At 33.9% G+C, this 22,855-nt stretch overlaps 4 protein-coding genes and 1 long non-coding RNA gene across 7 annotated transcripts; 3 read left to right on the top strand and 2 right to left on the bottom strand.

The window, feature by feature from the left end:
• The first annotated feature begins 9 nt into the window (after nucleotides 1-9).
• LOC116342496 lies at nucleotides 10-6,238 on the top strand. The gene is made up of 16 exons (XM_031770144.1): nucleotides 10-636; nucleotides 1,028-1,137; nucleotides 1,198-1,315; nucleotides 1,390-1,567; nucleotides 1,646-1,753; nucleotides 1,826-2,056; nucleotides 2,132-2,253; nucleotides 2,333-2,434; nucleotides 2,503-3,181; nucleotides 3,557-3,674; nucleotides 3,734-3,857; nucleotides 3,917-4,062; nucleotides 4,144-4,253; nucleotides 4,330-5,164; nucleotides 5,240-5,409; nucleotides 5,483-6,238. The coding sequence occupies exons 1-16, from the start codon at nucleotides 516-518 to the stop codon at nucleotides 6,171-6,173; spliced, it is 3,963 nt and encodes a 1,320-aa protein (XP_031626004.1). The 5' UTR covers nucleotides 10-515; the 3' UTR covers nucleotides 6,174-6,238.
• A 121-nt stretch (nucleotides 6,239-6,359) lies between these two features.
• Nucleotides 6,360-10,188, bottom strand: LOC116342497 (serine/threonine-protein kinase greatwall). The gene is made up of 14 exons (XM_031770145.1): nucleotides 9,665-10,188; nucleotides 9,468-9,578; nucleotides 9,236-9,373; nucleotides 8,939-9,167; nucleotides 8,698-8,850; nucleotides 8,494-8,618; nucleotides 8,272-8,409; nucleotides 7,945-8,156; nucleotides 7,751-7,858; nucleotides 7,523-7,678; nucleotides 7,242-7,434; nucleotides 7,012-7,175; nucleotides 6,813-6,937; nucleotides 6,360-6,740 (listed from the first exon to the last, which is right to left on the bottom strand). Exons 1-14 carry the CDS (start codon nucleotides 9,755-9,757, stop codon nucleotides 6,463-6,465), a joined length of 2,223 nt encoding a protein of 740 aa, XP_031626005.1. The 5' UTR covers nucleotides 9,758-10,188; the 3' UTR covers nucleotides 6,360-6,462.
• Nucleotides 10,189-10,441: 253 nt separating this feature from the next.
• Nucleotides 10,442-16,507, top strand: LOC116342443 (UDP-glucose:glycoprotein glucosyltransferase). The gene is made up of 16 exons (XM_031770054.1): nucleotides 10,442-10,654; nucleotides 10,748-10,990; nucleotides 11,055-11,491; nucleotides 11,561-11,730; nucleotides 11,799-12,208; nucleotides 12,285-12,718; nucleotides 12,795-13,165; nucleotides 13,234-13,504; nucleotides 13,580-14,183; nucleotides 14,253-14,370; nucleotides 14,441-14,561; nucleotides 14,636-14,949; nucleotides 15,019-15,553; nucleotides 15,628-15,861; nucleotides 15,950-16,130; nucleotides 16,207-16,507. Exons 2-16 carry the CDS (start codon nucleotides 10,777-10,779, stop codon nucleotides 16,383-16,385), a joined length of 4,593 nt encoding a protein of 1,530 aa, XP_031625914.1. The 5' UTR covers nucleotides 10,442-10,654; nucleotides 10,748-10,776; the 3' UTR covers nucleotides 16,386-16,507.
• A 1,262-nt stretch (nucleotides 16,508-17,769) lies between these two features.
• LOC116342448 lies at nucleotides 17,770-21,601 on the bottom strand. Of its 3 annotated transcripts, XR_004201248.1 has the most exons (6): nucleotides 21,359-21,458; nucleotides 21,227-21,289; nucleotides 21,013-21,150; nucleotides 18,934-20,885; nucleotides 18,694-18,822; nucleotides 17,770-18,633 (listed from the first exon to the last, which is right to left on the bottom strand). It is a non-coding gene; the product is annotated as an uncharacterized LOC116342448 (long non-coding RNA). The 3 variants fall into 3 exon arrangements; XR_004201247.1 differs by having other exon boundaries at nucleotides 18,694-20,885; XR_004201249.1 differs by lacking the exons at nucleotides 21,227-21,289; nucleotides 21,359-21,458 and adding an exon at nucleotides 21,504-21,601 and having other exon boundaries at nucleotides 18,694-20,885.
• On the top strand, nucleotides 20,353-22,849 carry LOC116342447 (dopamine N-acetyltransferase-like). The gene is made up of 4 exons (XM_031770060.1): nucleotides 20,353-20,580; nucleotides 21,841-22,007; nucleotides 22,104-22,256; nucleotides 22,317-22,849. The coding sequence occupies exons 2-4, from the start codon at nucleotides 21,870-21,872 to the stop codon at nucleotides 22,722-22,724; spliced, it is 699 nt and encodes a 232-aa protein (XP_031625920.1). The 5' UTR covers nucleotides 20,353-20,580; nucleotides 21,841-21,869; the 3' UTR covers nucleotides 22,725-22,849.
• The last annotated feature ends 6 nt before the right edge of the window (nucleotides 22,850-22,855 follow it).

A 22,855-nucleotide genomic window follows, 5' to 3' on the forward strand; every position in this document is an offset into this window, starting at 1 on the left:
TATTTTAGAACACAGTTTCAGATATAAACGAAGTGATATGAAACACAGAGAGTTGGTCGTAATATTCTTTATATCAGTGAAATAAATTATAATGTGAATATTGAATGAAGGCTGCTGTTAAGAAAAAGTTTAACTACTTATTTTTGATGCAGGATTTGCATTTTTCGATTCAGTTAATGTGATTCTCGATATCATTGACATCAGATTGCTGTATGATTATTCAAAAATTTCACATGGTGCTCACTGAATTATTTGTCAATGATAAGTGAAAATTCCATTTAGTCAATTCTTTGCACATGAAATGATATAGTAATATAAAAATACTTGAAATATTTTTCCGATCATTTCTAGAAGAACAAATTGATAAAAGTGAATTGTGTATTTTGAACAGTTTGAAAACGGCAATAATAACTGAATTTGTATTCAATTGACTGATAATTGTCGATAAGATAGCTATATCATCTATTTATTATAGTCAAGATTCAGAAGATTCAGTCAATCACATCATTAATAACATGGCAATCGACGATTTACATCCAATTATTTTTGCGGCCAGTTTGTTCTGTGGATTTTTTTTATGGCGAATTCTGAAAATGGCTTCCAAACCGATGACAACAAACAGTGGATCAAGAATCGGTTAGTAGTTCAATCAGTTTTCTTTAGTTCCAGTGATTTCTCGCCATACGTAAGTTGTACCTTTTCTCAGTGCTGTAGTTGGAAAGAATGTAATCTTTGGGAGTTTTTTTGAAAAGTTATCTACCATTGAACTCCACTCTAGAAGGACTTATTGTTTTAGATACGTCAATATGTCTGTTTATTTAAGAAACAATGGTTTATAATGTATAACTCTAAATTGGAATTGTTGATATCCTTCACTATGCAGCATATTAGCTAATAATCATAGTTCCCACACATTCAAAGCGAAGTCACTTATATTATTAACTTCGCGTGATATCAAGTGTTTAACAAATCATTAATTTTGTCGTCAGAACTGTCCGTTTCATATGATTTTCATTTAAACATACAGAAAATAAACTTATCGAATGTTGGATTATGCGGAAAATTAGTCAGTGGAAGCATCAAAATACGACTAATGATGTTTACAATGAAGAGAGATTGGACAACAAATACTTTAAGGTAAATTCCAATGCTCGCTGGTTTCTAGGCGACCACTAAAAATCGTTACATTTTTTGCAGTTTTTTGGTTGTAATCAAAGCGGGGAGGCAATTTTCGTTGAATTTAAAAATAATGACGATTTTCAGAATATTAATTTTATATTGAGACTCAAGGACGGCACGTATTTGACAATACCAGGTACAAAATAAACGGATAGTAGTATATTTGAATTGATCAGTTTTTGTTTGATTTTTTTTTTCTATTTTGATTAGAACAATTACCGAACGCAATTACAAATTATCATCAGAGTTTCTCGTCCAGGGGTGTAACGATACAACGAATTTTACCGTATTATAAGTGGAGAATTACCTTTAACGGTTTGATTGATTTCAAAAAATCTGGCACACAAAATGACACAAATGAACTACAACATGTTTCATTTTCATTTTTGTACGTGATTTAACCGAAATTAATGCTTATTTTTCTGCATACTATTGTTCAAAAAAATGTTCACTAATTTATTCGTAGTTGGACTGCAGCATCGGACCCATTGAGTTGGCCAAACAACTGGAGCCCAAAACTTTTAACTCGTGCATTTGGTCATGTTGAACAATTAGAGTATCATTTAAATGAATTGTGCGTTACATTTCTTATGAAATATTGAAACATTTTCTGCAATTTCATTATTTCTCGAACAAATATTTTTAGATTGATATCCGATAAAGGATTTGACCAATTTGGTTCATTATTTGGACAAGTAACCATAGAAAATGGAGACTCAACAGAAAAATTTGAATTAAATCTACCTGGAGTTCGAACAAGTCGTCAGATAGACGAGAAAACTACGAATCATTCACAAAGTACATGGTCTCTGGTGGCTTCGTGCAAAGATGGCCTTGTTTTATCGCTATCAGCACGAGACATTGAAAACGAAAACAAGTAAAAACCGTATCAGAATTAAGTTGGAAAATTTTAAAAACATGTCAATAAACAATACATTACTTTGAATTTCAGAGTTTACTCGGGTTGTGTGCGAATGCCAAGTATGAATGTACATCGTATCAATGATGTTAATCTGAATGCGTCTGATTTTGTTGCAACGAAGTCACCCAAAGAAATACATTTCAATATCAAAGGTGAAATCAGAACAATGCTTGCAAATAGAAATAAATAACATAAAATTGTTTGTTATCTTTTGAACTCTAATCTTTGTAGCAACCAACAAAACGTTCAAATCAATTGTTCGTATTGCACCCAATTCAAGTCAAACAATTCACAATGCTGGATATTTAACAACTAAAACACCATTTACAATAGGTCAATATTTTTATCATTTTTATTCGGCTCAAATGAATCTATTGTATATCAATTTTTAACGACTTTAGATATAAATAATGAATGTGGGTACGGATTCGTGATATCGTCCTCAAAAAATTCGACTTGGAATCGAATTGTCGAACCAAAGCGAGACATATTGAAATTGCGAAATGTCCGGAAATTGGATACAGTAACCTTATTTTTCAATGAACCCGATGCACAGTGTGAACAACTTTGCGGCGGAAAAGCATCTTCTTTGGCTTACCTTACTCAATTATCGAACAATGAACGCCATCAAAAACATAATTTTGTGGTACCACAGGGTTTTATATTGACCACCGATGCATTTGATATTCAACTAAAATCCAATCGTCGAGTCTATGAAGCGATTTCCAACATTGAAAATATTGCATACAAGCGAAACAATGGAAATTTAGAAAGTGCTTGCGAGGTGGTGTCAAAACTTTTCACGGATACACCAATTGTAGAGGAAATAGCAGATGAAATCAAAAGAGCTTATTTAATTCTTAAGAATAATACTGGCTCGTCATTAAAAGTGGCCGTTAGATCGTCTGCAATCGGCGAAGATTCAATGGAATCATCATCAGCCGGTCAAAATGAAACTTTTCTCGGTATTCAAAAAATCGATCAAATTTTATGCGCCATCCAAAAGTGTTGGGCTTCCTTGTTTACTGTACAAAGTGTGACCTACCGGATTCAAAATATTCAGCCGATTAATACAAAAATGTCAGTACAATATTAAAAATTTCTTCTATCTTTACCAACCCGAGTGGAAAAAAAGTGACTAAGTTACTATTGACTGTAAGTGACTATAGTTAGCTATATTTATGAATTTTAAAATTTTGTATAGAAAACAATCGACTATAGTTACTCAGTCAGTCAGGCGATTATTTTGGGACGTTTTGACTATCGGGTGACTATGATTATTGTCAACTATAGTTAGCTGTTGCAGTTAACCATAGCTTGCTTTAATTGATTGAAGTTAACTAAATTTAACTAAGGTTGCTTGTTTTTACAGTCAATAGTCAGTCACTTTTTTTGTACGCGGGAAACTATTGAATATATGAATCTCATTCTTTTTATAATAATTAAACGAATTAGGTCAGTGGTGATACAGACAATGGTAGCAGCAGATTGTGCCGGCGTTTTGTTTACGCAGCATCCTGTCTCAAATGATCCAAGCAAACTATTAATCACTGCTAATTATGGCTTGGGTGAAGTGAGTGTTAATTAGTCATTTTCCCTGTTGAACGTGTAAAACAAACAGATTTTTTGCAGTCGGTGGTTTCGGGTTTGATTGATCCAGATATGTTTATTGTTCAACGTTCTTATAAAAATAACAACTTGAAGATTGTAGAAAAAAAATTGGGTGGAAAACAACAATTTGTTCATATGTCCATGGGTAAGTAAAAGACCATAACAACATGCATAACAACATTTGAAACAATCATTGATTTTTAGATAACGTCAATAGTTCCGAAGTCAATGATACTTTACGAAAACAGCTATGCTTAACTGATGCGAACTTGCTAAAGTTATGTGAAATTGGCATCCATCTTGAAGAAAGTTATGGTTCACCCAGAGATATTGAATGGGCAATTCTCAATGTAAGTTAACTTATATTTTAAAAAAGTTCAACTTATTGGAGATCGCTTTAAAAAAAACGAATGTTTTTTTTTCAAACTTAGGACAAAATCTACTTACTTCAATCCCGTCCAATGACATCGACTAAAGCATTCAGTTCTTGGGAATTATTGCATGAGTTCGATACCGCTGTCATGAGTGAATATGATTACTTGTAAGATCTAGAACTTACGTATAAAAAACATCTCAACGTTCTGCAAGTTTTACATTTTTTTATATGATTCTTTCAGTTCTTTTGGGAATGTCGGCGAAGTCATGTCACAAACTGTATCGCCTTTAACCATATCGGCATTGATGCCGTCATTCGAAAAGGGCCTATTGAAAAACTTTCCGGTTTATAAAGAATCAAAATTTTTCGAACAAATCATGGCCATTTCGCATAACCGAATGGCAATCAATGTGTTTAGTGTTTTTCTGCGAATGGTGAAGCGTGAAATAACAATGGAAAACCGTGTTCATGGCATAGCAATTATGGGTCATGAATTTATCACAGATGAAATTCATAAAATAGGCGCGCATCGCTATGGATATGCCAACAAATTAACCGAACTATGGAATATGTGGGCGGTTTTAAAAGTGGGTTGGAACGGAAAACCACGAGTTGAACAACTTAATCAATTCATGGAAAAATTCATTGGAACATATAATCGACGTAATTTACGTGTATTTCAATCGCTTAAAGAACTTTATGAAGATATTACACTGAAAATTGGCAAGGACTTTGCGTACGTGCAAAGCGTACATGGAGCAACTACGATGATTGGGACTGTTTATCAAATTATCATATTTTCGGCATTGGCCGAAGGAAAAAAAGAAATTACCAATGAATATTTACAAGACGTGACTTTGTTATTGAGTTCATGTAAAAACGCTGAATCGGCCGAAATTCCAGTTTTATTAGAAGAAATGGCATCAACACTTTTACGGTGTAACAGTTCTAAGGCGATGGAATTTTGCGACATCAACTCAGATAAAGGCATTGCCTGGCTTACCGAAAATTGTATTACGGCATATACGCTATTTGAATTGTTCATAGAACGTCATGCACATCGCGGTTTTCAAGAGGTAAGATTATTTTTCTGTAAATTTATGTTTGTGATTGAATCAAAAGGAAATATTGCTTTAAACATTTGAAAATAGTTTGATTTTGGATATGAGACGTGGGGAATGAATCCGTCATTGGTGATTGAAATGCTGCAAAAAACGATTCGAAACCGAAACATGAAAGGATCCCAGAGAAAATGTACCGAAAAACGAACAAATGAAGAAATTTTGGCCGAATTAAAAACACCGTCTAAATCATCAACATTGTAAACACATATAAAATATTGATTCACTCTTTTTGATTTATATAAAAATATGTTGTTTTTTTTTTAATTGCAGGCGAACGATTCGTTTCTTCTTGCCACGTTGCCAAGATTTCGTCGAATTGAGGGAAAAGACTAAGAGTCAACTTGTCGCTTACATACATGAGCTGCGCAAGGCTTATTGTTATTTGGCCGAAAAAATGCAAGAACAAGGATTATTGCCCGACATGGATTTGATATTTTATTTAACACATCAAGAAATTGGCACAATTCTTGAAGATCGCAAACGAAGTGATTTAATAATAAAGGCAACTCGTCGTCGTCGTTTGTTTCCCGAATGGAAAAAATTACGTTTCGACGAATTTCAATGGGGTTGTATGAAACCAAAGAACAATGATCAAGATACAATTTATTCAAATTGTGAAAAAGTTAATGGAACACCAGTATGTGAAGGAAAAATAACGGGTAGGGCTTGTGTTGTAAAAACATTTGCTGAAGTTTCAAAGATTAAAGCTGGAGATATTTTGATTACATATTGTACTGATATTGCATGGAGTCCCTATTTCCCGATCTTAAGCGGTGTCGTTACCGAACTTGGTGGTTTAATTAGCCATGGAGCGGTAGTAGCGAGAGAATATGGGCTGCCCTGTATTGTGGGAGCAACAAATGCCACTAATATAATTTGTGACGGGGAACAAATCTGTATGGATGCAAATACTGGTGTTATTACCAAATTGGGAATAGAAAATCAAATAGAAATTACGTAAAGTTTTTAAACTCTAAAATCATTTCAATGTTTGCTATTTAATTTTCAATAAAAGATAAAGCCAAACTGTCACTGTTAATTTGTTAAAACGAGCGGAGATTTACTTATTTAAAGAATATATACTTTTTTCAGTCAAAAAATGTGTTTAAATAAAAAAACTGAACTGCTATTTGTCTAAATATTTTATTGATTAGAAAAGAATTTTCACATAGATATCACTTGCTTGTTTGCTTATATGGTACAAATAAATATTAAAATGTTCACATTGAATTTGAACTGAAGCATCTAGTCTAGTCTCTAACAAATTCACCGATATCAATATTGGACAGTTTAAGATGTTGCATGATGTTTCTAGGTTCAAAATATCCAGTATCAGTTGGATTCTCTGGTTGTGGCACAAACGGTGGTTCTATATTTGGTAGATTATTCCAATCGATTGATTTGAAAAACATCATTTGTTGAACTTCTTTTGACGACGGTCGTTTGTTTGGATCCATTGTCAGAAACTGTTCAACGGCATCGATTGCTTCAGCTGTCAATGGTTCATCTGCTTGATCCCATTGTATGTCTGTTGCAAAGAAGAAAAAAAAATCATTAAATACCCTTCAAGTTGTTTGTATGTCATAAACAATCCAATTACTTCTGTTTAAAATGTTTTCGAACACTTGCTGTGGCGTTTCATCATTGAACGGTGGAATTCCCGTCATAAATTCGAAGAGACAAACACCAAGTGACCACCAATCAACAGCGACACCATGCTTTTGCCTGAAATGAAATCAAAAATAAATCGTTAAATGTAAAATCTCTGCGTTCAAAATATCAAGTAGAGAAGTACATACGATAGGAGAAGTTCAGGGCTTAGGTAATCTGGAGTTCCCAAAATACGTTCGTTCGATGCAGCTTGATTTCGTCGTACTGATTTTGGTGTACGAAACGGTGTGTGCTTTATTTTGGGTGTGTCGTCGACTATTTGAGCTGAATTTATTGGTGACATTACTGGTTCCTGTGGCGAAAACAGAGTTTCTTCAATAAATCAAATTTAAAAAAAAAATCCAAGTGAATGGCTTACATTTATGATCGAGCTATGGTTTTTGTTTTGTGATTTTTCTGCACTTGCGGGTAATTGGAACCGCGTACTTTTCAGTCGAAGAACTGAATTTCTGGGTTTTTGCGTTTTAAGCGATGACACTGGCGTTGAGAAAATCACATGTGCGCTATTTGGATGTTCACTAACTGGTGGTGGTTCATCGTCTGATAGTGGTCTGTAAATAAATTGATTGGCAACGCAAATTTTAAACACAAAGTGTGAAAACGAGAAAATGTTTCTATCAAATATTCAATTGGCCTAACCTTATTTTAAGAACACCTTTGAGTGGAGATTTGGATTTTTTACGTTTTGGTGTACTGCTTCCGATATCCATAATATCAATTTCTTGTGTTAGTCCCGTACTATGTGAGCATCCATCATCTGGCACGCTCAGCATATTGCGTGATCGCTTGGCCCCGCTAAATATAAACGAAATAATAGATGAATAAAGAAATTCAGATTAAATATAACACACACGGTGAGGAGCTTACGAATCAAAACACGGTCTTTTGAAGAACGATTTATGTATGGATTTGTTCAATGGTGATTCCGTGGATTTTGAATTGTTAGTATCGTTGCTAAGATTTGAATTGTTAGAACTAGAATGGGTTAAGAGTTTGCAATGACTTGACATTCGATAAATGTTATGATTACGTTTTACAATATTTTGTATATTTTTATGTACCTTTTTGATAAATTGGAGGATGAATTGGAGTCTTCTTTAATTGGATTATGAGATGAATTTTCACATTTCTCAATTGCCGACAATTCACATTGAATATTTGATCGGATTGATGATATGCCGGAGTCTTCGTTCTCTTTTAAATGCCGTGGAAATCGCATCTTCATTAGTGGATATTTTAGAGAGTCATTGTTTGTGCCATTGCCATCTTTGCTCTGTAAATGAATTTTGGACGGTAGGAAATTTCCTTTAGTATTCAATATAATAGAAAATCATTCGAAGACACAAAATCTACAACTTGCATCCTCTCTGTCTCATTGAAATGATTACCTTGCAATTTTCGCATTTTCTCTCTTTTATCATGTTTTTGAAGCTAACATTTGCACTCAGGTGACTACAATCACATTTCATCGATGTGCGGTTGCCAATACTGGAATTGCACGTATAATATGAAGATGCAGAGCCTTTCTGTACATTTAAAGAAAAATAAATCATACACTAATGGCACACCAGGTAAAAATAATGTGTAACTACTTTGATCTTTGTACTCACACTTTCGTTTGGTTGTGGTGCAGTTATCGACATATTTATGTCTTCGGATGAGAAGAATGGTGAAATACCTGACACATGACTGTCATTGTTCTTTTGAATACTTGAATCTAAATCATCGTTGAATCCTATGGAGATTGTTGAAAGAGAATAAAATATATAAAAAATGCCAAAATAGACATTATTGTTTTTTGAATGTATGCGTACTTTGTCGATTCATGATATTCATCAAGTTGTGCGGCTTAGAAGATTTGGGTTCGCCTGAACCAAATGTTAAGTGAGACGTTAACGATAGCAATTGACCAGGTGTTCGTGTTGTTAAACAAGGTGATGTTGTAATAAAATCTGATAGCTCCAGATCTAAAAGTACAAAAAATTGGCAATTTTTTTCAACATGAATGTGTCATTCAAAATAAATACGAGTATATCATTTATATTCCATGTTTACCTCTGCTAATTTCAATTTTGCTCAGGCCAAAATCAGTCAATTTTACATGGCCATTTGCTGATAGTAACATATTATCCGGTTTTATATCTCGATGAATTATACCGTGTTTATGCAAATATTCCAATGCCATGGTGATTTCGGCACAGTAGAATTGAGCTGCCGATTCACAAAAGTATCCATATGCGGCTATCAATGATTTTAAATCACCACCAATCATGTATTCCATAACCTTTAGATACAAAAAAAAAAACAATGTACATTTAAACATTTAGAATTAAGCGATATTATGATTCTCACCAAAAATACATATATATGTGTCTGAAGCGAATAGAAGAGCCGAACACAATATTCGCTGGTCGACAATGCCAGAACATTTCGTTCTGTAATCACTTGTGAAATCATATTTTTGTTTATCATTTCCGATTTTCGCATCACCTTCAACGAGAAAAACAGTTGAATACCAAATAAAAATACATAAAAAAATATTATTGTCACTTAAACGTGACGGATGAATGTTTGCGTCACTTACCTTTATTGCAAAAAGTTTACTTTCATCGGTATTTTTGTAGCCGAGAAACACTTGTCCGAATGCACCACGACTGATGATTTTAATAATTGAAAAATCTTTTATCGATGGCAACTAAATCATAAATAACGAAAAGAGAACGACCGGTTGATTTAGTTGATGCGCCAAATCTTGAAATGTATGATTGTATGTAACCTTACCCGTGGACTATGTGATGTCGTCAGTTTTTCAATTTTTGAAATGATGGTATCACCATCCAAACTAATTTCACTTTTTGAATCTGATTCGGTCATTTTTCTGTTTAAATTTTTATTCTTTAAAATGTTTTAGTTTTTCCGATTTGCTAATTTTTTTTTTTATATTTATAAACACATGCTTGTATATGAGTGTATACACAATGATTTCTACAATCGTTTGTTTTTTTTACAAAAATTTTTTTTTATTAATTTATATATCATGAGTTTTCGATTTAAATATAATGTTTTCGAATAAAAATGTTTTAAATGTTTTGATAATATTCGTTAATAACTTTTTTGTCAATGGGGATTGATTTGAAATATTTCACATTCGAACGTTGACTGACGGCTGTTCACGAACTGCATTTTTCACATAATGAACTGAAATGTCGTTGAAATTATTCATTGTAATGGAATAAATAACACTAAATTTTTTTCCTTCTACAGTCTTTACTTGGAATTGAAATAAATAATCTGAAATTGCTTCACAGTCATTTAAATATATTTTTTTTTTGCGATTTATTAATTTGATTGTATTTTCTCAATTTTTCTTCTTCAAACTATTACAATGAACGTTAATTTCAAATTGCCGTATCACAAGCCTTGGTGCTGAATGCGAACTGTCAAAAACAGTTGTTAAATGTCAAATGTGTCGCATTCTCATTGGTTCATGCAGTTTGACAGTACAATATGGCAATACAAACAAAGTATCACCCAACACCAATGATAAATGACACCGCAAATTAAAAAAAAACATATACAAGTGGTAAACTACATGTAAGCAAGCTGAAAAAAAACTTGAACAAACAAATAACGTGTAGAGTGTTTTCAGTTTTGATTTTATCTATTAAAAACGACAAAAATGTGGTATTGGACACATTCTTGTTGTTAAAATTTTAGTTTTTAGTCAATTGTTAATTGAGAAATAGTGGAAAATTGTATATATAAATACTGGTAAGAAAGGAAAAAAACTGATACTTCTCCAACGAAAATATATTTCATCAATTAAAACATGTTAATTTGATTTGATTTTTTTGCCGACTGCAGAAGGAGACAAAACTTAGTCAATATTCGCAATGAAACTTGTGTGGAGCATTTTTTGTTGTATTTTATTCACTGTACAATCGCTTGCGAGTAAAAGTCATCCCATTACAACTTTACTTAATGCAAAATGGGAAACAACGCCAATCTGTCTTGAGATCTCGGAATTTTTGTTCGATGAAAGTCCAAATCTTTATTGGGAATATGTAAATTCGTTGAATAAACTACCGCAACCACTTTATGAACTGGGTATGAATGACATTTAAATAGATTTAAAAAGAAACCGGTATTCATGTGACCAATTTATTCATAGATACCGATGCAAAGGTTTACAAATCGGCTTTATCAGCCGCGGAAAAATTGATTGGCCCGATTCAAGCGTCTTTGTTGAAATTGGTGCTCTCCATGCATACAATGTCACCGCGCGTTCAAGCCCATTTTCAAGTCGCTAGAGAAATACTCGAACAAGGTGACTGTAAAACTGACACATTCATCACAATTGGTACACGTGTCGCTTGCAGCCTTGATGAACTTAAAAAGGGAATTGAAAAAGTGAAAAATGCAAATAACCAAGAACAAAAAGACGATATTTACAGTTTCGATCACATCTATCCGGGTAGCGAAAATAATACAATAACTGCCATTCTTTACAGTGAAATTGGTTCACAAGATTTCAAAACGTTCCACGAGTACTTAAGTAAACAAGCTGAAACTGGATTGGTAAAATATGTATCTCGGCATTTTGTGAGAGTAAGTGAAGTGGTAAAACAAAAAAAATAAATAAGATTCAATTTTAATAAAGAGCTAAATTAACTTCAGAAATCTGGATCATCCCGTGTTCGATTATCTGGCTACGGTGTCGAGCTTTATCTAAAGTCAACCGAATATAAAAGTCAGGATGATTCTCCGCGATCGGATGATTCAAACACCATGGACGATGCAAATGATGTCGACAATGAAGTTGAAGGATTTGATTTTAAGATATTAAAGTGAGTATACTTGTTTGTATTATTGAAATGAATTCTTTGAATTAACAATGTATATTCACTTCCACCAGAGAACGTTATCCAGCTTTGGCACATTCGTTGGATCGTCTACGTAGTTCGCTGTTGGAAAAAAGTGATGAGATTGCACCGTTAAAAGCATGGGAATTTTCGGACTTGGGTTTACAAGCTGCTGAACGTGTAGCGCAAATTCAAGGCGAAGAAGCTCTTCAAATCTTACAATTCACTGCGCAAAATTTTCCGTCTCAAGCTAAATCACTGCTTCATGTTCGGGTGTCGGAAGATTTCAAAAAGGAAATGAAACACAATACCGATGTGCTTGCCAAAGAACTAAATTTTCAACCACCCGATGCATCACTCTACATAAATGGATTGTATTTCGATGCAGAAACACTTGACGTTGGTAATTTGGTTGAAACTCTGCGCGGTGAACTACGAGTTTTGTGCGGTTTACATAAATTGAGTAAGTTCAAACATAATTTATCGATATGATGCCGTAACTAAATACAATTTTTGACTTTTGTCATTGATTTGTTCAGAGCTCGGAGGTTCAGTCGCTTCAGATTTGCTTGCTTTAGATCTCGCACAGCCAGAAAATATTGAATTTGCCGTCGATATACGAGACTCAGCCGTTTTATGGGTTAATAACATCGAAACCGATTCAAAGTACCGTACATGGCCCTCGACAGTTTACGATTTATTACGACCATCATTCCCAGGCATGGTGCGCAGCATTCGTAAGAATATCTTCAATTTGGTGCTTATTATCGATCCAATAACACCAAATGCACGTGAAATCACAAAATTAGTGGAAAGTTTTGTCGCACATTCTGCCCCAATTCGTGTTGGTATTGTATTTGATACAAGAAAATCCAATTCAAAATCGGAAAAGATTTATCGTTCATTGTTTTGCGCATGGAATTACATTAGTCAAAATAAACGACCATTGAATGCACTTTCATTTTTAACCGATGTAAGTAATTGCACTGTGCATTTTCTTCTCTAATTTTAACAAACATAAATGTTTTCCCTTTTTCTTGTACTTTTAGCTCTTTGCATACCATAGTCCTGACGAAGATATCACATTCAGTTCGATTCGTAAACAATTTGAAAAATCATCAAAAGAATTGAATAGCGATCAAGTGGATGAAGTTCTCGGAGAAGATTCCGACTATGATTATGGTCGCCAGCTTGCTCTTGAATTTGTTGAGCGGTTAGGCTTTGAAAAATCGCCACAAGCTCTCATGAATGGTGTGCCATTGGAAGAAACACTTTTAAACGATCAAAAATTCGAAGAAGCCATTTTGTCAGAAGTTCTTATGGCAACAGTACCATTCCAGAAGGCTGTGTTCAATGGTCAGCTAACTGATGATATGGATATTATCGATTACATCATGTCCCAAACAAATGTTATGCCTCGGTAAGAAAGTGCAAAACATTCAATAAGTCATCGGATTTTTTTTCTCATCATTTCTTTTCTGCATTCAGATTGAACAAAAGGATAATGGCAAAAGAAGATACATCATTCATGGATTTCTCTGGTGAACCGCATAAAAGTTTGGAAAATATCAAGCTGCTGGCTCAACTATCGGCTCGTGATATGACTGCAACTTTATTGCATAATTTGAAATACTTCACAACAAAGAACTCAGAAGAGCGTATATTAGGGAAAAAACTGAGTTTGCTTACTATTTGGGTTGTGGCTGATGTTACAACAAAACAAGGCGCCGAAATGCTTAAGAACGCTCTACTGCATATGGTATGACATAACAATTAACTTCAACAATGTTTTAATTTCACAGAGAGCAATATTTGATTTTCATATTTCTCGTAGAAATCCACGTCCAGTATTCGTGTCGCATTCATTCCAAATACTGAAGGTATTGCCGTTGCTGATCGTTCGAACTTAAATCGTTTGGTTTGGTCTGCGGTGAATACACTGCCAGGTCCAAAAGCAACGTCAACTGTTTTGGAATGGTTGGAATCAGAAACTGAAAAAACAATTCCATCCGAAGTGAATGAAATTCTTTCGGAATCCGAATTACACATGAAAATGTTGCGTGTTTATGCACAGCGTGTGTTGCAATTGAAAGCAGCTCAAGCAGCGGTCATTTCAAATGGAAAGATTCTTGGACCATTGGATGAGAATGAAATATTTACCGTTGATGATTTTACACTGATCGAACGGTTGCACAACTTTTTGCATGGAGACAAAATTCGCGAAGCATTAAAGAAATACGATGATGTTGAAGAATCAGACAGTATGAGCACAGAAGACAGTGATTTAGTTTTGAAACTCGTTGGTTTGTTGGTGCCACGGCAAACACGAACTCGCGTTACAATTCCAACAAACATTCGTGATGCTCATTCAGTTGTCAATCTGCCACCAAAACAAAATGATATGCCATACATTGAAGTATTTGCTGCTTTAGATCCAGGTTAATAAACTATTTCGCACAATTTTATGAACTCGATATCAATAGAATATTTTCATTTTATATTTATAGCATCGCGTGGCGCACAAAAATTGGCACCAATTTTAATTCTATTAAGAAATGTTGTGAATTGTAATATGCGTGTTGTGCTCAGTGCTGTAGAAAAACACAGTGATATGCCGGTCAAGAAGTATGTTATTGAAACACTTCATTACAAATGTTTTGCAAAAAATTAATTTCATTTTCAAATTTAATTACAGTTTCTATCGTTATGTCATCGAACCTGAGATTCAATTCCAGTCTGATGGAAAATTCGCAGCCGGTCCATACGCAAAATTTGTTGGATTACCAAGTAGCCCATTGTTGACGCAAAATCTGCAGGTAAAATAAAATTCTTATGAGAATGACGGAAAATCGATGATCATTCGTAAATGAATCCCCGTTTTAATCATTAGGTTCCCGAAAATTGGCTGGTCGAAGTGGTTCGGTCTGTTTACGATTTGGACAATATCAAATTGATCGATATTAATGGTCCAGTGCATAGTGAATACGAGCTCGAATATTTACTGTTGGAAGGTCATTGCTTTGATTCTACCAGTGGATCGCCGCCACGTGGATTGCAAATTACCCTTGGTACTGATTACAAACCAGTCGTTGTGGACACAATTGTAATGGCGAATTTGGGTTATCTTCAACTCAAAGCCAATCCGGGAGCTTGGATTTTACGATTACGTCAAGGCAGAAGTGCTGACATTTACGACATCACAAGGTAAATTCTTTAAAAAAAAGTGTTTCCTCTATATTGTACAATATCCAATTTCCTTTGGTAATCTTTCAGTGCTGATGGCCCAAATACCGTTCACACCGAGGATGGTGCAACACGGGTCATTATTAGTTCATTCAGATCTCATGTAATAAAACTGCGTGTGACAAAGAAGAAAGGAAAAGAACGTGCTGATTTGCTTGCCGATGACGATGATGCAAATGCAGGCATTTGGAATTCAATTACAAGTTCATTTTCTGGCACTAATTCTGATGCTAATGAACCAGAAACAATCAATATTTTCTCAGTGGCTTCGGGCCACTTGTATGAACGTCTGCTTCGTATTATGATGCTTTCGACGATGAAACACACAAAGAGTCCGGTTAAATTTTGGTTTTTGAAAAACTTCCTATCGCCACAATTCATTGAATCTCTTCCGCACATGGCAAATGAATATAAATTCCAATATTCATTGGTTCAATATAAATGGCCAAGATGGTTACATCAGCAAACCGAAAAACAACGAATCATTTGGGGATATAAGATCTTGTTTTTGGATGTATTGTTCCCATTGGACGTTAAAAAGATTATCTTCGTTGATGCTGATGCAGTGAGTTGAAAATATATTGTTTTTAATCATTTATTTTTCATAAAAACACAATACGCTCATTTTTTTTTGGATAGATTGTACGAGGTGACATTAACGAATTGAATGCAATGGATTTGGGAGGTGCTCCTTACGCTTACACGCCATTCTGTGATTCACGTAAAGACATGGATGGTTTCCGATTCTGGAAACAAGGATATTGGCGTAATCATTTACAGGGTCGCAAATATCACATTTCAGCACTTTACGTCGTCGATTTGAAACGTTTCCGAAAAATTGCCGCTGGTGATCGATTACGTGGACAATATCAGGTAAGGAAAATAGAAAATGTAAAATCTTGATAATTTGATTAAAATACGGAAATTAATTATTATTATTTGTTTCTTCTTGATATAATAGGCTTTAAGCCAAGATCCAAACAGTTTGTCCAACTTAGATCAAGACTTACCAAATAACATGATTCATCAAGTTGCCATAAAATCATTGCCACAGGAGTGGTTATGGTGCCAAACATGGTGCAGTCAAAAGGAGTTTTCGAATGCTAAGGTTATCGATTTGTGTAATGATCCTCAAACAAAAGGTGAGCCAAGGGTTTTTGCTCATTTTTAATGTATACCATTTATAAACGTAAATTCAATTTTTTATTTATGTAATAGAACCAAAACTTACTGCCGCTCAGCGAATTGTACCCGAATGGAAAGACTATGATACTGAAATCAAGAACCTACTGAGCAGAGCGCAAGACCAAGAACATGAAGATGAAGTTATTGAACCCGTTTCAACGGATACCAAATCCGAATCGATCGGCGACAAAGAAAAACACACTGAATTGTGATTATTGTTCGTTTTAAGTTTTCGCATTTAGATCGCATAAAACTGCGTATTTGATTGTTTTACACATTTTTTGTATATTAGAAGAAACAAATAAATCAATTCCGAATGAATACAAATTATAAACATTTCGTTTTTAAATGCCAATTCAATTTTTTTTTTTGAATAAGCGAAAAGTTAATCATTGAAAAGTTAATTTGTCTGATTTTTCAGTCAATTCTAGCAGAGAAAAATATAACTTAATTCAACTTCAATCGCAGTTGACTATATAGACAAAACCGTCCCAAATTAGTCATCTGTTTAAAATGAGATACATAGAAGACTAAAGTCGACTTCATCAATTTCAGTCGATTTCAGCTAACCAGTCAGTCAGTCACTTTTTTTCCACACGGGTACTTATTCTAATAATCGATTAAAATTTATGTAAAAGGGCATCAGTATAGGGCTTTTCTCCATGTCAATGACATCGATATATTAAGTATTTATTCACCGTACACAGAAAAATTATCTATCAACTATTTTCGTCACAAAATTGAAATCAGACATTTTTTGCTCCACATTTTGGTTTCGTCACTCCTTCTTCATCTCGACGGGGTATTTTCCAGAGTATCATGATTTGCTGCTGCTCAGCATAAAGCTGAGAGCTGAGAAATGCTGAACTCGTGCGGCTTACGCATAAGAAACGGATGCACGCACACATGCATTCTCCCCGTTTAAACGGTTATAAACAGTTGATTGGATGTTCAATTCAAAACTCAAAACTTAGTAACCAGTTGAGTTTGAAATTGTGTTGCGACCGACATATGAGAAGCTGCGAGAAAAACATCACATCGCATCCCTCGTTATTTTGCTTACGTAAGTGAAAGCAAAAGATGAGATGCGACGTGCTGTTTTTGCTCTCAGTCTTTCATATATTCTGAAAGTGTACGTCTAAAGCATACAAAACAGATGCACGATACATATTCCCCTTTCAGTTCGTATGTTCGCTGGTATAGTGTGTTACCGTTGTACCGGCAATAGCGTCAACGGCAGCATATACGAAGCGAAAGGGGAATCCGTTTTGTATGCGTTAGCCGCACGAGTTCAGCATTTCTCAGCTCTCAGCTATATGCTGAGCAGCAGCAAATCATGATACTCTGGTATTTTCCTTTAAATTCATTAAAATTTTCACAAGTAATTTCGGTGGACAATACATATTTTATAGTCATATTAAAGAAATGTTTACTTTAAAAAGATTATAATTTTGTTCGTATATTATCAGTTTGTGATATCATTCATGAAATTTTTATTTAATAGCATTCAGGTGGGAATTGATAAGAACTCAAAAACAAAGATAATATTGTGATAATGAACATAACACTATATAAATATGGCATATAATTTGTCTGAAATCAGTTTGAGAAAAATCACGTAAAATATAACACGAAGAGGTAGATATTTTTTAGTTTTTTATATTAACGCATGACATATATTTCTTTTGCTTTCTAGAAGTTACGAATTTGATTGTTGTGATTTAATACTTTTTCTTTTTACTTCAGATGTCGAAAACATTGGAAACATCACCAAACGCATTGATCAACAAAAACGTGTTAGATCGTTATTTATCATTAGGATTTCCAGAAAATGTAGTAATGGTAACTTATCTTTGGCTTGATCCCGATATTATTCAACCAATTCATTCTAAGGATCGAGTTCTTGACTTTGTTCCAAAGTCTGTCAAAGGTAAGAAATCAATCTTTCGATGAAGAAATCCATTTTTTAAATTGAAATTAAGACGAATAAAACGTTTTCAAATTTGTGTTAAAGACATCTAAATCGAATGTGTATTCGGCAGTGTTAATCATAATTGAAAATGTTACAATTATTTTTTAGAGCTTCCAATTTGGTGGGCAGGACACCTTGAAGATGATGGCTCTGTTTCTGAATGGTTTTTGCATCCAGTCAGAATATACAAGGATCCGTTCCGTCGTGCAAATCACATTTTAGTATGGTGTGAAACCTATTTGGACGATGGCAAACCAACCTTCAACAATACTCGCAATGAATGTGTCAAAATTGCAGATAAATGTGCCGCTGAGGAGCCATGGTTTGGCATTGAGCAAGAATATACATTTTTAGATTTTGATGGGCATCCGCTTGGTTGGCCGAAAACTGGTTATCCAGACGCTCGAGTTCTCGGCTATTGTGGTGTCGGTGCCAATAAAACGTACGGCCGCGATGTTGTTGAAGGTATGTAGTTTTTTTTTGTTAAGCTAGATAATTGAAGAGTGCTTAATTATTAAGTATTTCATTGATTTTGTTGAAGCTCATACTCGTGCCTGTCTGTATGCCGGTATAAAAATGAGTGGAACAAATGCTGAAGGACATCCGGCACAATGGGAGTTTCAGATTGGACCATCTTCTAGTATCGTCATTGGTGATGATCTATGGGTTGCTCGTTTCTTATTGCATAGAATAGCAGAGGAATTTGGTGTAAGATAATCAAGAGTGTATTTTAAATAATTGTTTTTTTATTAAATTTATTGGAAATTGTATTTAAAGATTGTAGTTACGTTTGATCCAAAGCCAGTGAGTGGACCACAATGGTTTGGTTCTGGAGCCCATATTAATGTGTCAACCAAAACCATGCGCGAAAAGGGTGGAATTACAACCATCAATGATGCCATCGATAAACTATCGAAATGCCATGAGAAACATATCAAAGCCTATGATCCAAATGGTGGAAAAGATAATGAACGTCGTTTGACTGGTAAAAATGCGAGCAGCTCAATTCATCAATTTAGTGCTGGTAAACGTACTCATTTACTTTATAAAAAGGACCGGATTTTTTCAGACATTCTTTATTGAATGTACTCTTCATTTGTTTTATAGGCGTTGGCGATCGATCTGCTTCAGTTCGCATCCCAAAAGGTGTGGCCGATGTTGGTTTTGGCTATTTTGAAGATCGTCGTCCGTCATCCAATTGTGATCCATATTCTGTCGTCACTGCGATTCTCACAACCATTTGTTTGAATGAGTGATTAGTTATTTAAAATATATTCCGAAGTACAAACAAATGTTGAGCATGCTAGACTTGATTATGCATTTTATTAAAGTTCAGATCGTGAATAAAATATAATTTCATGTTTGTCAATAGCTTCGGATTTTAATTTAGCGAGGTTAATGTATTTAATTGGGGCTCACTTTTCGGTAATTTTTCAGAAAATGGATGATAGTTTTCAAAAGTAGTTAAAGATTTCTAAATTTCGCTGTATATAGGCGTGACGCAAAATTGACAATTTTTTGGATTGTAAAACTTGGCCGGAAGCTATTATCGGCTCGAAAGATTTTTCCATAATGTAAAAATAATAATTTACAATTTATCAATTTTTGTGATAAAAATCATCCTTGACATTTCACTTAAATTTCAAGTTTTTTTGTGATATGAGAAAATTTGGCTTTTGAACGGTAATAATATTTTCTTCATATCATTAAACATAATTACCTTTTTAGTAATAAACGAATTCTTCATAAAACGACACATTGTTATTATAATTTCATTTGATTTGATTGCTTTTTATGGAGTGATTCACTTCCTTCGCCCGGTGGATTCTAAATCAATATAACAAGTACGTACAACGTACTCTATAAATGGAATATTATCTGTTATCAAGTGCAAAAAGCTGAACGGCAGACATGCAAAAAGAATACAATTCAATACAATACAAATACGGCTCAATTATTGTATGGCATTATAATGATACCAAATTTAGCCAGCACTTGAGCATTGTCAACTAGAAAAACAATAATAAATACTAAAAAGAATGAAATGAGTTGATGGATTGAGCGGTAGTGACTTTGATTTTATTGTTATTGCATAACAAATTATTCAATTTATTCTTATTTTTACACTTGCTGAGCGCTGTTGACGTGACTGAAGTGATGGTTTCATATTTGATGGACTTGTATTGAGTGTCAAAGTTTTATCATATCTAAATGTTTGATAACATAGTGTCATACGAACTATATGATAAAAAAATGTGAATTTCGCCACACCAATGGGAGCTTTATAATGCAACTGGCTCGGTTGGCCGTTGTAATATAACAGTGCGAGTACTTCGACTAAACAATACGCACATATTACACATCTCATTTAGTTTATTGCGAAAGTTTCATTCGAACACACGCTATTTTATACAGCTGTTTTTTTTTGTAAACAAGTAAGTGGAATATTTTTAACTATAAAATAATGATTGACTTTTTTTATAGTAGACCTGAACAATTTCAAAAAACGAATCAAACAAATTGGGATTTGTTTTGAAAATTGTAAGCGAATAGGAAACTAAACTTAATAATAGCTCTAACTTTTATAATAAAGTGTTTAAATTAGATGCACCAATAGCTTTTTAGCAATTCATCTTATTAAGTTCTACAAAATGTTGATATGCTTACGATTAAATTAATATTACTGACAACGACGCGTATCTGTGATTCATTTATTATGATCCCGTATATGCGTCCTATTCTAAAAAAAAAACAAATTTCAATATTTACAACAACCGGAAAGTCTGTGATAACGACCACGAAATGATTCAAGTATATAACTGATAGCAAAAGTGTGCGTGGGGAGTAGTATGGGGGGTTTTACCTACCTGAGGGTTTTTGGCGAAACAATGAGGACCTTTTTTTAATCAGTAGTGTACACTAGGTAAAATGGAGTTTTAAAAAAGTAACACTCCTGATTTGAAGTAATCTCTCCTCTCATTGAACTGATAACAACAATGAGTCGACTGTAAGAGATGTTATAAACGAATTAAAATAGACACCTTTTACCAAGCAAATCAAGAAGATTATATTTTTTTCTACCGCCGAATGTACGGGTGTTCCGAAGACGATTTTTTCATTTAAACATACTGAATTCATTATTATCTATTAAACATAATAAAAAGTGTAGACATAATTTAAATTTAATAATTTCCACTTAAAGTCTTGAATTACTTTGTTCTATTTTACAAGTTATTCAGCCATTTGTATAATTCTATAACAAAATGATAATGTCAAACGCCGATTCAATCTGATTTGATAATAGAGTTTCGGCTTTTTTTTACAGAGAATCATAATATGGTAGTGAAAGATAAAGCACCTCTACGTTTCTCGACCAAATTGATACAATATTAGGTTGAATATTCAACATTTTGCTCCAATGAACTCTTCCTAAAATTCGCAAATATTAGAAAGAACACTTGTCAATTTACGAATAAAAATGTCTTCTTTCAGCTAAATGAATATTCTATCAAGAGTAAATTCACTTCAGCTCGAATTTTGTTGATAAATTCTTACATTTTTTAAGAAACCAACTCGCAGGTGTAATGAGTTATTTCATAATTTACACACGTTTTGTTTACTTATATATAATTGAGTTTGAGAATAGAAATTTTTTCGATTTTAATATAAATTTTTGTGTTGCACGTATTCACAAGGTACAATTATCAATTGTCTAACGAAGAAGATGTCAAAGATAACTGAAACGCAATATTCGAAGGATAACAACATCAAGAGTGAGCAGCGAGAAGAAATCCGAATTGAAGACATTCTGGAAGAAGATACCGATGATGTATTCAAAATGTTACGGACATTCTTTTATAAGGTAACCTTGCTTAAAGCGTAAATGTTCCGAAAAAAGATGCATACTTTCCAAATGCTTCAACGAATAAAAAATTCTGTTTTCGTTCGTTCAACGTAGGATGAACCAATAAACCACTATATCGAATTGGGTGTCAGCGCCGAATTAGACTCATACACACAAAAAGCGCTTGTTGACAAATGTTCGTTCAAAGCGGTTAATGCACATGGCGAAATAATTGGTGTGATCGTGAATGCCATTGCAAAAAAGCCAGTAAGTTCAAATAATAATTTTCAACTGTATTAGTATAAATATCAATTATTTTCATTTCAGAATCCAAATGACCCAATTCACAGCTATTCTGCCGGATGTAAAGATCCAAAATTTAAGAAAATTCTCATGCTGTTTGATTATATTGATGAACAGTTTAATACATTTAAATTGTACCCAGATATTGCCACCTATTTAGATGTAGCAATTTTATCAGTAAACGCAAACTATCGTGGCTATGGCGTGGCTGGGATGCTGATGGAAAAAACATTGAAGTACATGCGAGAGAATGAAATAAAAGTGGTCAGAGTGCTATGTACAAGCTTTTATTCGGCAAGAGTCTGCGAAAAAACGGGCTTTAAAAAAGTCTATAATCTGCCTTATGCGGATTATAAGGTTGATGGCGTCACTGTATTTAAACCAGAAAAACCACACGAGGCTGTTCAAATTCTGACGCAAGAGATTAATTAGGGATTTTCTAACTATCAATACCGATGCTTTGGTCTTTTTGCAGATTTTTTTCATCTTGCAGTGATTTCTATTAAAAAATATCCGAATGTACTACTGACGACGTCAGACGTTGAATACGAAATAAATACAAA

The sequence above is a fragment of the Contarinia nasturtii genome, unplaced genomic scaffold, assembly GCF_009176525.2.
Source record: "Contarinia nasturtii isolate CC-2019 unplaced genomic scaffold, AAFC_CNas_1.1 Cnas_scaffold_864, whole genome shotgun sequence".
NCBI classification, from domain to species: Eukaryota; Metazoa; Arthropoda; class Insecta; order Diptera; family Cecidomyiidae; genus Contarinia; species Contarinia nasturtii.